This window comes from Microtus pennsylvanicus, chromosome 7, assembly GCF_037038515.1.
Source record: "Microtus pennsylvanicus isolate mMicPen1 chromosome 7, mMicPen1.hap1, whole genome shotgun sequence".
NCBI classification, from domain to species: Eukaryota; Metazoa; Chordata; class Mammalia; order Rodentia; family Cricetidae; genus Microtus; species Microtus pennsylvanicus.
The window spans coordinates 82,300,914-82,318,109 of record NC_134585.1 but is presented as its reverse complement, the minus strand read 5'-3'; the positions used below and the strand labels follow the sequence as shown (position 1 = coordinate 82,318,109).

At 42.8% G+C, this 17,196-nt stretch overlaps 1 protein-coding gene across 2 annotated transcripts in view; it reads left to right on the top strand.

Moving 5' to 3' along the window:
- Positions 1–17,196, top strand: part of Dnajb14 (DnaJ heat shock protein family (Hsp40) member B14) — a 44,701-nt gene that overhangs the window by 6,094 nt on the left and 21,411 nt on the right. The window contains exons 2-3 of one of the 2 annotated variants that reach the window (XM_075981263.1): positions 6,449–6,620; positions 12,892–13,037. In XM_075981263.1, coding sequence (XP_075837378.1) covers positions 6,449–6,620; positions 12,892–13,037 — 318 coding nt within the window. The remainder of the gene's footprint in view (positions 1–6,448; positions 6,621–12,891; positions 13,038–17,196) is intronic. The other variant, XM_075981262.1, reaches the window with a different exon arrangement.

Here is a 17,196-nt window from a genome sequence, read left to right as displayed (position 1 = left end):
TCAGTATATAGCCTTGGCTATCCTTGGAACTCACTACTGACCTTGAACTCAGAGATCCTTCTGTCTCTGCCTCTGGGGTGCTGGGATTAAAGGAGTGCGCCACCACCCCCTGGCTAACCCTATGTTTTATAATCTTGGTTTCTTTTAGTGGAAAATGGTGTTTCAGCATCACAGTACAGGTAACTAGGGACACTGAGACTCTTAGGTTGTTCATTGTTTGGGACTCTATTCAAAGCACAGGGTTGTGAAATGCAGAGTGTGTGTGTGTGTTCATCTGTCTGTATGCTTTGGTTTTGGTTTTTTGAGACAGGGTTTCGGTAACTATGGAGCCAGTCCTGGAACTCACTCTGTAGACCAGAGTGGCCTCAAACTCACAGAGATACACCTTCCTCTGCCTCCTGAGTGCTGGGGTTAAAGGCATTCATCACCGCTGCCTGGTGTTTGTTGAGACTGGTCTGGAGATCTGCCTACCTCTATCTCCTGAGTCTCCTGAGTGTTGGTATTAAAGGTTTGTGCCACTGTGCCTTGCTAGTTTGTTGTCCTTTTTGTTGTTGTTTTTTGTTTGTTTTTTTCTGAGGCAGGGTTTCTCTGTGTTATAGTCCTGGCTGTCCTGGAACTCACACTGTAGACCAGGCTGATCTGCCTGCCTCTGCCTCCCAAGTGCTGGGAATAAAGACATGCGCCACCACCACCAGGCCTGTGTTGTCTTTTTAAAGGTAGTCAGCCTATGAGTGTATATTGTTCCTTCCAATCAAGGTAAGCATTCAGTCTTTGCTTAAACAGTTTTTAGCCTGTGTCTGTCTTCCTTAGATACGTCCTGGTTCTTAAACCCATGATGTCATATTTGGAGAGCTGCACCTGAGATTATGCAAGTACACTCACTCTGTGTTCCCACAATGGTGAAACTGCCTTAGAACACGGCAGGACACGTCCCTGTGATTAAGTGATGCTGACTATAAAGTAATGCAAGGCTATCCTGAATAATAATGAACCCCCCCCAAACATTAGGATTTAAGTTTTTATTCAAGTTTTTTGTTTCCTAGTGGGTCACAGGGTGAGTTTGTAGAACTATGTTCCCTAACTTCTAGAATGCCGAAGACAGTTTACTGTGACTTTACTGTTAAAGTTTGGTGGCTGTATTGTTACTCTACATGTTGCTGGGATAATATACCCAACAGAAGCAATTTAAGGAAGGGGGCTTATTTTGTCTGAAGTCAAGCCAACTGAAGTAGGGAATCCTGGCAGCGGGAACTGGAGGTTGCTCAGTTACATGTATCGGGAAGCAGAGAGAGATGGATGGATGCTGGCACTCAGCTTGCTTTTCCCTTGTTATGGAGTGCAAGACCTGAGCCCATGGCATAGAACCATGCTGCCCAAATGTAGAGGAGCTTTGCCTACCCCAGTTAAGCTCATCTGGAGAATCCCTCACAGACATGTTGAGAGACTTGTCTGCCAGTTATTTTAGAGCCTGTCAAGTGGACCATCAGGGTTAACATGTCAGTGGGTAGTCATTAGCTCACGCTTCATTTTCTGGGGTATGCAAGGAGGATACTCCAGGGTCTTATGCAAGTGCCAGTGATGGAAAAAGTCCAAGGATGGTCTAACTTTTCTTCCATATAAATCATTTGGTTGATTGATTGATTGATTGATTTGTTTGTTTTGTTTTTGTGTGGATACCCAGCTAACTTTACTTGCGTGTATCTCTGGTGTCATTTATCTTAGGATGTCTGGTATTTTATTATGTCATGTAGATGTTTTGTTTATATGCCAGAAGCCATCTAATTACTATTTTATTTATCGTTATATTTTTCTTCGCGATGTCTATTTCCATGTGCTAACTTTTCTTCATCTTCACTATCCACTACTTTCCTTCACAATTTTTATTTTTCAATTTTGAAGTTTTCAACCTTTGTATGTCTTATTCCTCTGTATGATACTATCTGTTGTTTTAAGTAACTTTGTTTTCTCCATGTAGGCCTTTTTAAATGATAGGGTAGCGTAGCCCAGGCTGGCCTTAAACCTGAGCTGCTCTTGCTGCAGCTCCCCAAGCACTGGTGTTACCCTCACGCCCAGCTTAGCTGACTTAGTCATGGTCTCACTATTAGCCTGGGCTGGCCCAGAACTCACTGTGTAGACCAGGCTGGCCTAGCAAGTGGTAGTTTTCCTGACTCTGGTTCTGCTGTCTGAGTGCCAGCGTTACAGGCCTGACTCACCATGCCCAGCCAACCCTGTGTTTTTGAATGGATATTTTTACCCTTTGATTTCATATTCTTTTAGTGTGTGTGTGTGTGTATTGCACGCATGTGTGTGCATGTATGTATGCTTGTGCATGCCAACTTTATGGAGTTGGCTGTTTCCTTCCACCTTCCTGTGAGTTCTGGGATTTGAACTCAGGTGGTCAGGTGGGTTTGGCAGCATCTTCATCTGCTGAGCCATCCTAACTCTTTGCCTGTTTCCTCACCTGGGATCTGCTAAGTAGTGATTTCTGAGTTGCGGTTCTGACTGCTCCTGTAGAGCAGCCTCCTTCACCCGCTGGCTTGTCAAGGCTTTCTGGTGCACACGATTACTTTCGAGGGCACACGCAGTGACTTTTTCTCATACCAATACTTTGCATCATTTGAGTACTAGCATTTTCTTTTAGTATGTATTTATTTTACTAATTGCTTACATTACTTCCTTATGTAGTGTTTGTTTATTTAGCCTTTCCAACTATACAGAGATCCTTCTGTCTTTGTCTGGTGTTTAAAAAAGTATGTCACCTAGTTAGGGAAGGCATCACTCATCCTGTCCTCCCCATGTCCCTTTTCATTTGCTATTTAGTTGTGCCTTCCTCTTTCAATGTGGGTCCTGGTCACCGCAGTTTCATTGTAAGTGTGGACCAGGCTCTCCTGCTCTTATAAGTGGGTGAAACCCATCCTGTCAGGTATCTCCTCGGCTTTACCAAAATGCCCGTTGGTTTCTCTTTTTCTGGCCTGTGAGCTTGGCAAATGCCCATGTACTGTTTTGTGCTTCTCACATAGACACTTAATATCCACACATACCTTTTTAGCAGTTGGTGGTTTGTTCCTGTCATCATATATTAGGGGATTCTGTGCATGAGGTTGTGATTTTGGTACTTAATTCTCTTTGACTGTATTCAAGATTTAGTGATTTAAATTTTAAGTTCCTGACCTGGTATAGTGGTACACTCCTGTAATCCCAGTACCAAGGAGCAGAGGCAGGAGGATTTGGGTTTGAGATCTACTTCATCTGCATTAGTTTTTTTTTAAGTTTTGCTAATTAATTACATGTCACGGATCACTACTTGCTGCATAGACTATTCTGATTCCACTATGGTTATATTAAATACAGCCTGAACTCCAGCTGGAAGGAAGCTATATGGTAGGTCTTTTATGTTTCTTGTTAATAACTATTTGATTACTATATCACCTCCAATTAAATTGTCATAAAATACAGTTTCTTTCTTTGGTGACCTCTTATCTGTTAGCCATGGTAAAAGAATCATATAAGTAATAGATGTGTTTTTGCAAATTTGACAACAGCAGTTGGAGTTTTTAATATATAACTAAAATTATATATGTATAGTAGCTTTCTGGATATAATGTGCATACTAAATAATTGACTCATTGAAAGTACAGACTTAGTGGGTTTGTAGTGGATTCACAGAATTGTGCATCTTGTGCCATACTTTTGGAACACTTCCAAACCTTGGAAATAAAATGGCTTATTGGATGCCTTGTGTCATTTCAGGTTCCTCTGACCTACTAACCCCTGCCCTTGGCAGAAACCAATCTGCTTTCTAAGTGTGTGTTTACCTGCTCTGTTTGTTTTCTCTCCTTCCCTTTCTCCTCCCTCTGTATCCCCAGCCTTCCCAGGCTCCCGCCCAACTCCAGTGTCCTGGAGATTCAGTTCAAGGCTCGCTAGGCCAGCTCTGCCTATGCCCCACATCTCCAGGCCTTGTGCTTTTCATATCCATGGAATCATGTAGTATGTGGTCTTTTGTGCCTGGCTTCACTGGCTTAGCAGAATGTGTTCTCTGTCATCTGTGTGATAAGCATGTTAATATTTAGTGTCATTTTATTTCCAAATAGTATTTCACTGTCTGGATAGGTCATTTTGTGATAAATATTTGTCTCTTTTTATCATTATGCATGATGATTTTTGTTTTTGCTTTGCAGCCTACTTGTGAGTTAAGATACTTTTTCTCTTCCCTTTTCCTTCCTTCCTCCCTCTTTCCCTCCCCTCTCCTCCTTTTGAATCAAGGTCTCACTTTGTAGCCCTGGCTGGCCCAGAATTTGCTATGTAGACCAGACTGACCTCGAACTCACAGAGATGCTCCTGCCTCTACGTCTGGAGTGCTGGGATTAAAGGTGTGGACCACCATTCCCAGCCTTAAGTTATGTTTTTATAATTGATTTATTCTTTAAAGGTGAGCATGCTGCTCCTAGATTGTAGTTCATACATATGACACTGGTTTTTTGAGATTGGAAGAAGTAATTTTATCATCTAGATATAAGGCTTCCAGCTTTCATTCTTTTGTGCTTACAGAAAGAGAGGGGGGAGTAGAGAGAGAGAGAGAGAGAGAGAGAGAGAGAGAGAGAGAGAGAGAGAGAGCGCTAGCACTGGAGATGTATCTGAGTGGGTAGAGAGCTTGCCTACTATGCAGAAGCCTCAATCCCTAGCACACTTGTGTGGCATGCTGGCACACACGTGTGAAGCCAACACTGGGTGGCTGAGGCAGGAGGATCAGAAGTTCAAAATCAGCCTTTGCTGCTAGTTCTAGGCCAGCCTAGGCTACTTGAGTCTTTGTCTTAAACAACAAACAAGCAAACCAAAGCATCAGTTGGATTTAACATCTCCTAGTTCAAGCTGAATAGATTTGAAGTTATCCTTAATTAAGTTGTTGGTTATTGGACTGAGGTTTGTTGAAACTACTATCCTGGTGAATTTTCCTATTCTTTTGTTCTTTTGCTAAGTTAAATACTTACTGTTTAATTTTAGTTTTTATGGAAAATTTCATACTTTACACACACACACACACACACACACACACAATAGTAAGATTAATCATATTGCACCATTTATCTTTAACCACTGGGAATGTATTGACCCACCTCACCTTGTCATTCCTTCTACCCTGCCGTTAGCCTCTGTTTCTCAGATTATTGAAAGTAAACCCCAGATGTTATTGCTGTTCTGTCTTTTGGTATACATTTATCCACAGCGTGATAGATCACTGTTCATGCTTGCAACTCTGCTCACAAGGACACAGTTGCCTTGTGTCTGAAATGTGAACAGTGCAGTTTCTTTCTTTAGTGCATGTTCTCTCAAAGATGTGTGCAGGTTCCAGAAGGTGGTGGATCCTCTGGAATTGGAGTGTAGGTGACTGTGAGCCACCCGACATGGGTGCTGGCAGCTGAACATGGACCCCTGCAGGAGCAGTGAGCACTCCTAACTGCCATGCTGCCCTTCCAGCCTCTTTAAATGTTTCCATTTTGTGTATTTGAAAGAAACTTACCGCTCAGCTCAAGTTGACAATTGGTTTTTCTACTTTAAAGATCATATTTTAAAAAAGAAAAAAGATTGTATTCCAATGTCCTTTGTTCCCGTTGTTGCTGCTAAAAAGTAAACAGAAATCTAATTTCTACTTCTTTTTTTGTTGTTGCTTGTCGTCTCCCACTCTCCCCCCAGGGTTTCTCTGTGTATCCCTCCCTGGCTGTCCTGTCCTGGGACTCACTCTGTAGACCAGGCTGGTTTTGGATTCAGAGATCTGCCTTCCTTTTATTATTATTTTTTAAATAGTCTCATTAATTACTTTGAAATGATATCTTTTGGGGATTTCTTTAGTTTTACTGTGTGATAAGCATGTCATGACCATTAGATGATAGTGATTTCTAGTTGCTGACGTCACATGTCTTTGAACTCTCCCGAGTGACAGTTAATGTTCTGTAGACAGTTATGCACTATAGCAATCACTGATGTTTACTATTTGTTTGGTTTTGCTTTTGAGAGGGGGTTGCACTGTGTAGCTCTGACTGGCCTGGAGTTCACAGATCTGCCTACTTCTATGCCCAAAGTGTTGGATTAAAGGTGTGTGTCACCACACCCAGCAGCAGGAGGTCTGTTATTTAAAGAGACATTGTAGAGTCTGAATTGGTGGTTTGTGCCTCTAATCTAGTAAACTCAGGCAGAATTGAGAGTTCAAAGCCAGTATGGGCCACATGAGTCTAGGTCAGTCCAAATGAATAGCAAATAGCAAGATCCTGTCTAAATAAAGGGGAAAACAAAACAGTGCCACCCTCACCCCCACAGCCCTAAAGGAGGAGGAGGAAGCCATGTTAAATCTTTTTGGAAGACATTGCAATTTGTCTGCTTTCTTTCCTTGTGGAGTTGCGCATCTGTGTCCTGATGTAAGTGGGTACAGTTTCCTTTGTCTGTCTTCCCACAGCATTATTGGAAATAATTATGAAAAATGGAAGCACCGCTGGAAACAGCACACATTGCCGAAAACCTCCAGGGGGTGGGGACCAGAGCAAGCCTACCTGCACAAAGGACGGCACTCCGAGTAGTGGCGAAGGAGGAAAAGTCTACACCAAAGACCAAGTAGACGGAGTTCTCAGGTAATGAGATGATATCATCTCCTTGATCGTTGATTCTGATTGAACTTAACTGATGTCATAATACCAGAGAAAGGTACAGTTGCATAGAAAGGAAACAAAGGTGTTCCTGGGGCATCCGGTGCTTCAGAGTCTGGTGGGGTCAGCCTTTAAAAAGCTCTGTGGAAGGTTCCATTCTTCTAAATCCACAATATGACCCAAGTGTAAAGTAATGACTTGAGCATTGATTCTGTGCATTGTTTGGTCGGTAGGAGGGGGAAGATGAATTGCTGTCTTGTCATATACAGTTGGAAACGGGAGCGTTTCATAGGAGGAAAATTGAGAGTCAGGGCAGCAATGCTTTACACTTTCTGCCTTAGCACCCTCTTTTTCCATTCTAGTTTGGCAAGGCTGCCTTTGTATACAGACACCACAGTGCCCTGTCTGGGTGTCCCCTCTGGGTCTCTCATACTCTCCTGTATGCAGCAGAGTGGGGTGGAGCTGAACAGCGAGAAACTTGGTTTTAGAAATACCATGTTACTAATTTTATAAATAAGAAAGAGTTTTCTTGAAAAAAGGCTAAGCTAAGAGGTATGAAATACTTCAGAATAGATTGTTCTGCTTCCTATTGAAAGTTTTTGGCGACGGTAATTAATTATTTATTTATTTATTTATTTTGGCTGTCTGGAGCTCGCTGTATACCAGCCTAGCCTCAAATACCCAGAGATCTGCCTGCTTCTGCCTCCCAAGTGCTGGGATTAAAGGTGTGCGCCACCCCTGCCCGGCTCCTGTGGAAGCTAAGGAAAGTGTTCTGATGTTGCTCTTCTGGGCAGCTGGTGCTGGCAGGTGATGGACTCTGGAGATGACGAATCGGGAGGGTGGATCCCATGGCATTGTGACCTGATGTGAGGAAGCACAGGAGAGCAGCAGAGTGGTCCACGTCTCCTGTCCTTTAGACACTTCCTTTCCTCATCCAGCGTAACTTCTATAACATATACTCTCAGACTCAGATTTTATCAGTGATGAAAGCCGCTTGTCACGATGTCCTGAGTCTAATATTGAAATATTTCTATCGTATTTTTCCCCTCTATATGTGCATACTAAAGCTCTGTTGAATCATTGTGTCTGAAATCACAATGAAGAAAACATATTCCCTGGTCAGGGTGCAGCCGTGAAAGAGGACATGACTGGTGTGAGCAGTAGCAAGCATTTCAAAGGCTGCCAACCACTTCCACAAGGCCGCACCTTGTCAGAGTTGACTGAATAAGTGAGTGAGAGATTGCTCTTGGCTTTTTCTGGGGACAAGCAATAAGAAAGCAGTATGCTTGAAACTGTATCCTAAAACAGGTTGTGTTTTCCTGTAGGCATTACATTACACTGGGAGAGCATGCCCCGAGACTCCTGTTTCTCTCTTTTTGGATTTACTTACTTTTATTTTATATGGATGAGTGTTTTACATGTATGTATACATGTACATTACATGCATGCCTGGTGCCTGTAGAGGCCAGAAAAGAGCATCTGATCCCCCAGGAACTGGAGTTACAGAAGGTTGTGGGTGCTTGGAACTGAACCTGGGTCCTCTGGGGAAGTAGCAAATGCTCTTAACCACTAAGACTAATCCATGCATTTTTCTTCAGCTAATCCATGAATTTTTCTAATTACAAATTGAATTGTATTGTTTGTGATTTTTGTGACCCTTCCCCCAAAATAGAATCACTTATTTGCTTGGATGTGTCACCAACCAACAAAACTTCAGCTGCACATTTTAGAAAATGATGTTCTTCCAGATGTGGTGTTATTGCTTTTTCTAAGTCTATAGTTCCTCTCCCTTATCGGGAGGGAGAGCACACATGTGAGGAGCTTCAGTGAATAGAGAAGTAGATTTGTTCAGCACTGGTGTGAGTGTGCTTCTGTGCATGCCTATGTGTGTGTGTGCTTGTTTTCCCCAAGGTGAGGGGATGTGCTTCTGGGATATCATGAGAATGAAGAATGAACGAGCACTAATGGCGGAACAGACATGCTATCAGAGTTGGGCAGGTGGAGACTCGCGGGAACGGCTGTCATCTTTTGTTATGTGAGACTGGGAACTTGTGGAGACTAGTAAAAGCGTGGGCTTCTTTACAGGTGGAATTCAGTGAGTGCAAAGTTAGCCTTGACTGAGGGTCCAGCCATATTTACCATCATGTTCCTTATGGATAGATGAATTTCTTTAGAAGCATCACCTCCAGCATTACAGATTGATTCTCCAAACCAATAACTCTACTGTATCTTTTAAATTCTATATAATATAAACTATGTCTATCTAATATAAATTGTATATATAAAAAATCCCTTCTGGGACTAACTATGAAGCATTCTTCTAAGTGAAATCCCTAAGTTATTTGGAGTATTTCCGTCAGCCCCTTGTATGGAAGTTGCCTAGTTGTGCAGTGCGTATGTTTGCAACAGGTTTCACGCGTGGCTCTGGCGAGGCGGCAGGTGAGAGGCCAGAGCTGCACCATGCCATTTTGTGTTTTGTTTTATTTATACACAAGGGATTTTCCTCAGGAAGGCACTTTGTCTTGATAGAGAAGATGCTTATGTGAACAAGTTGCTCAGTAACAGTTTGGCTCAATGGGGAGAAGCCGTGCAACCATGCCACTCCCGTTGCGTAAGTGCAAGGCTACAGTAAGACTGAAGAAAACTTGTGTAACTCAGCGAGCAAGCAGTCAGTGCCACGAGACTGTCTGTCTCTGAGATGAAATAGGCTTTAAAAAATTGAGGAAAATGAATTTTATTTGAAGTTTTTAATACATCATTGTAAAGCCATTTTGTATTAAACATGTAAGGTCCATGTGGAGTCTAGCAGGCAGTTATCGTCAGTGTCCATGACTGTTCCTATACAGATCCTTCTCATTGGAATTACAGAGACTGGACCTTCAGATTTGATTTAAGCTTCAATGCCCCTTGTCTTCCTCTACTCTTTTTGTTTGTTTTTAGACCAGCTCTTGCTGCGTAGCCTAGACTGATCTTGAGCTCATGTTCCTTCTGCTTCAGCTTCCCGGCACTGTGCTGGGGCTGCAGGTGCGAGACCGCAGTGCCTGGTCTTGTTAAATTTCAGTTCTTTAAGTTAGAGGAAGATAAATTACAGTTGTTAGACATATCAGAAGGATGATGCCTTAACTCAGAAGTGTTTCCCTAAACACCAATTAAATCTAAAGCCTATGTATTCATTTGAGACAAAGTCTCACATAGCTCAGGATGGTCTAGAACTCTCTCCAGCTGAAGATGACCTTGATTTTCTGATCTGCCTCTACCTCCTGAATGCTGGGGTCATAGGTGTTTGCCACCACACCTAGTATGGAGACTGGACCCAGGGCTTCATGCACATCAGGCACCTACCGTACTAACTGTATCCCCAGTCACTGGGATCTATCAAAATGAACATCTGTAACACATTTAAAAAGAGAGAGGAAGTTGAAAAATGATTTTTTGCTTCTGCCATTATATTTCCAGTCCAGCAAAAGAAGGTATAAACAGTGGAGCAGACAGGTCCTGCGGGCCTCCGTTATACAATATTTGCTTCCCAAGTTGTTGAGAAGCAGATTGACTTGGGTTATGTTTCTGGCCCAGGGTTAGGAAGTGGATGGTGTGTATCTACTTGTGGTCTTCTTGCTGGCAGAGTTCTAAGACAGCACAGGGAGAAGGCATCTGTGTATGAATGAACTGTGTCCTCTGAGATTTCTTTTTGAAGGTTTGTTTTGTTGTTAAGGATGCAGAAAGTTTGGATCTTTCAGAAAAGAACAGATTAAACACACAGCAAACACTTATTTTAACTAGCAGCATGACAGGACCTAGACTCACCCTGGAGACAGCTGCTTCTGGGCACATCTGGGAGGGATTTTCTAGGGTAGGTTAACTGGGGTGGGCAGATCCTCTCTGGATGGGCAGTGCCCTTCCATGGGCCAGACTGCATACAAAGGAGAAGGTTGAGCTTAGCAAGCACTCATTGCCCTGTGCGCGTTAGTGTGCGCCACATCTTCCCTGCTGTGGCTGACTTCCCCACCAGTACGGGTCAGAATAAACCCGATGCTTTCTAAGTTGTCATAGTCAAGCATTTGGTCGCAATAACAGGAAAAATGACTCCCAGCTTGATGGAAAGGCTGTGATGTGAGAAAGTAGGGTCTCTTAGTCACTGTTCTATTGCTGTGAAGAGACGCCATGACCACAACTCCTCTTATAAAAGAAAGCATTTAATTTGGGCTGACATGGTTTCAGAGGTTTCGTCCATGGTCTTCACAGTGGGAAGCATGGCAGTGCACAGGCAGACATGGAGCTAAGAGTTCTACATCCCGCTCTAAAGGCAGCAGGAAAAGCAAGACACTGGGCCTGCCTTGAGCATCTGAAACCCAAAGCCCACCCCTAGTGATACACTTCCTCCAACAAGGCCATACCTACTCCAACAAAGCCACACCTCCTAATCCCTGTTAAGTAGCACCATTCCCTAATGACCCAACATTAGTCCTCCCCATCAGTCATCAATCAAGAAAACGTCTGGTGGGGACTCAGTTGAGGTTCACCTTCTGAAATGACCCCAGATTGTGTCCGGTTGTCATAAAACTATCCAGGACAGTTGGCCCTTTGCCAGTTTAATGCACAAACACATCACTGTTCAGCTGTAACGTTTCTTATTGTCACCAAGATAGCGTTACTGTCAATATCACAATATAAAGCATATTACAAACTTTAAGTGTCTCAAAATCTTCAAACGTTCAAACCTTAAAAATTCAGTCTCTAAAACATCCAAAATCAGCCAGGCATAGTGGCAAATGTCTTTAATCTTAGTACTCAGGTGGCAGAGGCAGGCAGATCTCTGTAAGTTTGAGGCCAGCCTGGTCTACACTGAGAGACCCTGTCTCAAAAAATAAAATATTCAAAGTCTCTCTAAAATACCAAAGTGTCCATAAAAGCTCAAATTCTGTCAACCTTGGGCTCCTGTAAAATAAAAAAAAATAAGTTCAATACTTTCCTTACTCCACGAGGAAAGAATCAGGGCACAGTCAAAATCAGATCGGAAAAAAAAAAAACCGAAGTCCCCTCCCACACTGTGAAGTTCAGTATCAGGCTTCTGGGACTTATAATTCTGTAGGCTCCATTGAGCTTGTCACTGCACATGTCGGGAGTCTCCTAGACTGAGACCAGCTCTGTGCCACAGTGGCTGCTGTCCTTGGTCCAATAGCACTGTGTAATTTCTGTCATTGTACCCTTCTCCTGTCTCCTCTCCATGGACACAGTGCCTCGTGGATGTTTCCATTATAAAGGGGAGTTAAGATGGCTGTTGAGGTACCAAGCACTGTGGTGGTAAAACCCGCCTCAGCTCTCTGTGAATTGACGTGTGAGGTTTTTCCCTTTTCTCCCACATCTTTTCCCAGTTTTGCCCCTAGTTACCAGTGCTCCCAGTTAGTTTACCGGTTGTCATGCTCTCAAGACAGAATATGGAACACAATAAAGTTACAAAATATTGTACAAAGAAATGCACATCTGCTAAAAAAAACGAGCCCAGCGTTTCGTCCATGCATGCTGTGTGCTCCCTGGCACCGGGCTCCGCTGCCAGCCCTTACACCCTTGGCTCTTGGGATTTCAGGTAGTTTGGTTGTAGGATGTGTCATTCTAGAGTTCTCAGTGTTCTCTAATCCCTTCAGTATTTCTCTGTTATTCCTGATATATTTTCAACACTCCTAACCTCAGTATGTAAACCTTGGAAAGAACTGAAGAACAAACTGCATTAGATGATCGCTGGGAATGGACTGTTGGAAATTGGATGTAACAAGTATTCTTTAATCCCCATTACTACTTTTGACTGTTTTATTAATACAGGATCCCTGTGTTTTTCAGAGTAACTCAGGTAAATTCTCAGTAGCCATGGTGTGGAGCTAGCCTGTGCTGGCTTCGGCCGGGAGAGCACTGCTGTTCCTGTTAGACAGTCGCCCTACTCCTGTGCCCCCTCCGTCTGCACTCTGTACTAATGCTCTCTCCATGTTTACTCCTTGGTTGTGACACATTTTGAGGAGTTTCTTCTCTCTAGCTGCAGTCAGTGCCCTTCATCTGTGCTCACCATGGCCTGTTCTTCCCTGTAGCTTTGATAAACTGTGATGTGGACATTCTCAGGGGTGGAGGAATTGTCTGTATACCAAAGAGAGTGGCACCAACAGCCTGGATAGGTCATTACAGCCACAGATATCCCTCATCCCATTCTAATAGAGAGTAGCATTGTGCTCTTGCTTGAAATTCATATCATACCCTTTCTTGTCCACAGCATAAACAAATGTAAAAATTATTATGAAGTTCTGGGAGTTACAAAAGATGCTGGTGATGAAGATTTGAAAAAAGCTTATAGGAAGCTTGCTTTGAAGTTTCATCCTGACAAAAACCACGCTCCTGGAGCCACGGATGCTTTTAAAAGTAAAGTAACTTATAAAACTTCAATAAGGTCTTTTTTTAGAATGCACTTTACAGTGTTTCAGAATGTGAGATTCTGCTTTCTTCTGGTGTATCTAGAAACCAGCTTAAGAACTTTCGAAATGCCTTTGAAACTGGCTTCCGTTACTCAGCCGAGCAATCCTAAGTCACTTTCCTAGGTAGCATGAGTGTCTTCTAGGTTTGTTTGGGGATTGATGGTTTGCATTCCCTTCCAGCATTGACATCTGGCTCCAAGTCAACCGAAAGGGACACTTTTAGTGCATTTTTCCTGGACACAGTCTAGAATGATGGTTTCCTAGATAGTCTATTCTAGGGATGTTGGTCGTGTTTCTATCTCTCTATGACACCTGGTCAGGTTTGATGATGCTTGAGTTCAAACCCAGAGCCTTGACCATGTTAGGCATGCATTCAGCTGCTGAGCTGCATCTCTATCCCTTGGGTTTATGAGCCCGGTCTTGCTGTGCAACTCAGGCTGGCCTTGTATTAACAGTCTCCGGGCTTTGCCCCTGAGTGCTGAGGTGCCAGGCATGGACCGCCAGGCTCAGCACAGTTCTCTCTTCTGTGTGCCTTTCTAGTGATAGGATTCCTTTTGCTTCTTCAACATTGATTTCTTATCTCCTGTCTGTGTTTTCTATTTTAAGTTTTAGTGAGTTTAGTATTATATTAAATAAGCACAAATATTATGTAACTGACTTCATAATTTCCTCTTTTGTGTGTTGTAATGAGAAACATGACTATCTCTTGTCGCATTACCCTTCTCTCCCCATGATTGCATATGGTTCCTTTAACTTCTCCTGTCCAGGGAAGCACTTTCTGGCTTCTCTCTGAAAGATAGAGTTGCTGGCAGCAGGACTGATTCCTGTGCTTTAGGCTTATTATTAAATAAAAGGTCAATAGCAATGACTTCATGTTTTGTTACAGTCTCATTGTAACAATTAATGTATTATACACGTGAAATGTAATTTTGTGATTGTTGATTCTTGTGAATTTGATATTCATAGAGCCAGTGTTTAGCGTTTTCAGTAGTACACTGGGGTCTTAGAGTGGAACAAAGGAGGTACTTTTGTTTTAAATGTTTCAAAAAAGAAGACTTGATTGGTCCTTCAAAATAATACCATTAAAATGGTTTACAGTCTAAGCATTGTGGAACATGCCTATAACCCCAGCTTTCAGGAAGCAGAGGCAGGAGGATCACAAGTTTGAGGCCAGCCTGGTCTACATAGCAAGTTCTAGGCCAGCAGGGCTTTATACTAGAAAATTATTTTTGTTTTCTTCTGACTTGAGAGAGAGGTGGGTAGGGAGGAAGGAGGATATTGTTTACAGAACAGTCTTATTTGTTGAAGGAAGTTGCCAAGGAAAATACATTTGGGAATTAATAATATATTCCAGTGAAAGCCCTGCCAAAGCTGTGCTTGTGGAAACGCAAAGCGGCATTTCCTCAAGTTCACAGTGGCGTATTTGGAGTATAGGAAACCTGGGGCCAGTGAGATGGCTCAGCAGCTAAAGGCGCTTGCCACCAAGCCTGGCGTCCTGAGTTTGAGTCCTGGACTCAAAGTGAATTGGTTCCTACGGGTCAGCCTATGACCGGTACATATGTGTGTAGTGTGTGAACACGCGCAAGGGACAAACACACACAAATAAATAAAAAGTTAAAATGAAGTTATAGAAAACATTTTAACAGTTCAACATTATGAGTTAAAACGTTTTAATTTAAACCTTTTCCTGTTGTCTCATAAGCCCACCAGGCTCTGGTCGCAAGTTCCAACCCCATGGTCACACAGGTGGCTTGGGTTAGACTCAGTGGGTTACACACAAGAAATAGTGTAGGCTTTCTAGAGGAGGAGCAAAGCAGATGCTGGGGAGTGTCAGTGCTCAGAATGGATCCTTTACGTGCATCAAAATGTCAGGACAAATTTAATAAAATTGAAGCAAATCTTTTGTTTCAAAATGCTTAGAAATATTTGTGTGATCCACACACTATGTCTGTGATCGCCTGGTGCTGTCAATATTCTTCCTGGCCTGGAGAGGTGATACTGTTGTTAAAATCACGGGATGCTCTTCCAGAAGACCCAGGTTGAAGGACTATCTGTAACCCAGTTCTAGGGGATCTGACGCCCTCTTATGGTCCCCACAGGCACTGCACCCATGTGGTACAAGCATCCAGGCAAAATACTCATTCACATAAAAGTAAACAGTAGTAATTCTTCGTAATGTTAAGAATGTTAGGCTTGGCACCAGGTGTGGTTGTGAACACGTGTAATCCACGCAAGGTACAAGCAGGAACAAAAATTCAAGGTCTCCTTGGCTACTAGTGAGTTCAAGGTCAGTCTGAGCTGTGTGAGAAACTCAAAAATAATGAACAAGCCAGGCAGTGGTAGTACATGCCTTTATTTCAGCACTCAAGAGGCAGAGGCAGACAGATCTCTGTGAGTTCAAGGCCAGCCTGGTCTACCGAATGAGTTCCAGGACAGCCAGGACTACATAGTGAAACCCTGTCTCGAAAAAACAAAAATAGGGAGCTGGAGAGATGGCTCAGAGGTTAAGAGCACTGACTGTTCTTCCAGAGGTCCTGAGTTCAATTCCCAGGAACCACCACCAACCACACAATGGCTCACAACCATCTATTCTTCCACAACATCCAGATTTAAGTTCTAGAACCTATATGATGGTTCATAGCCCTTATGATGGCTATAACATCAGTCTTATGATACCTGATGCCCTCTTCTGACTTCTCAAGGCACAAGGAACAGTTACATGCATGCAAAACACTTATACTCATAAAATAAAAGTAACTTTAAAACAGAATATCGTTAAGCTGTCTGTAGAATGCCTAGTGTGCACAAGGGTGTTTGGTTTTCAGTATCACACACACACACACACACACACACTCACTCACACTCAAAACCCCCAAAAAATGCTCACCTGGTTTCTACCACTTGTGCATCAAGGTCATGTGAGCATTATTGGCCTTATAAAAATACTAATATAGATGCTTGTATTGCAATAGTTGCTGTTGTCCTTTTGAAGCAGCAAAAAGCACAAGTATCCCAGACAAAGCCAGCCATACACTCAATGGAGTCTCACTAAGTGGGGTTTTCAGTTGAACCATGGTAGTGCACGCCTTTAATCCCAGCACTCAGGAGGCAGAGGCAGATGGATCTCTGAGTTTGAGGCCAACCTGGTCTACAAGAGCTAGTTCTAGGGCAGGCTCCAAAACTACAGGGAAACCCTGTCTTAAAAAAAATAAAAGCAAACAAACCAAAAAAGATAGTTTTAAAGGTTATGTGTTACATATTCATGGTTTAATGTTGTACTTTGTAAAGGAGGAATAATATTTATTGATCAGCATGGTAGGAGATGATGATCTCTAGGAAGAGGCTCACACAGCCAGTATAAGGGTGGTCATCTATATATAAGAATGTTAATTTACTAGTTCCAAAGGGATCATAATTGGGAGTTCAGGAGCCAATTTTCACCCAGTAGAAACTGGACAGACAGTTCAAGCTGTAGCCCGTAGCCCACACATTTTCTTTTCTTTTTCTTTTTTTTTTTTTTTTTGGTTTTTTTTTCGAGACGGGGTTTCTCTGTGGCTTTGGAGCCTGTCCTGGAACTAGCTCTGTAGACCAGGCTGGTCTCGAACTCACAGAGATCCACCTGCCTCTGCCTCCCGAGTGCTGGGATTAAAGGCGTGTGCCACCATCGCCCGGCGAGCCCACACATTTTCAATGAGCAAATGTAGTTCACTGTCTTGCAGCCTGTTCTGTCAGACAGACATGGCAGGCTTCATTCGTGATGCACTTCCTAAATGTCTGATTGCATTCTTAGCCAGTCTTCCATTTGGATATGAAGCCGTTTCTCCCTAAGCAGAGGCAGTGTTTGGGTATTATTTTCTTTTTTTAAAAAATATATTTATTTGGACTGGAGAGATGGCTCAGCAGTTAAGAGCACTGACTGTTCTTCCAGAGGACCTGAGTTCAATTCCCAACAACCACACGGTGGCTTATAACCATCTATAATAAGATTTGGTGCCCTCTTCTGGCCTACAGAACACTGTGTGTGTGTATATATATATATAATTAATTAATTAATTTATATGTGTGTGCTTGTACACACATGCCTGCATGTGGACTCAGAGGACAGT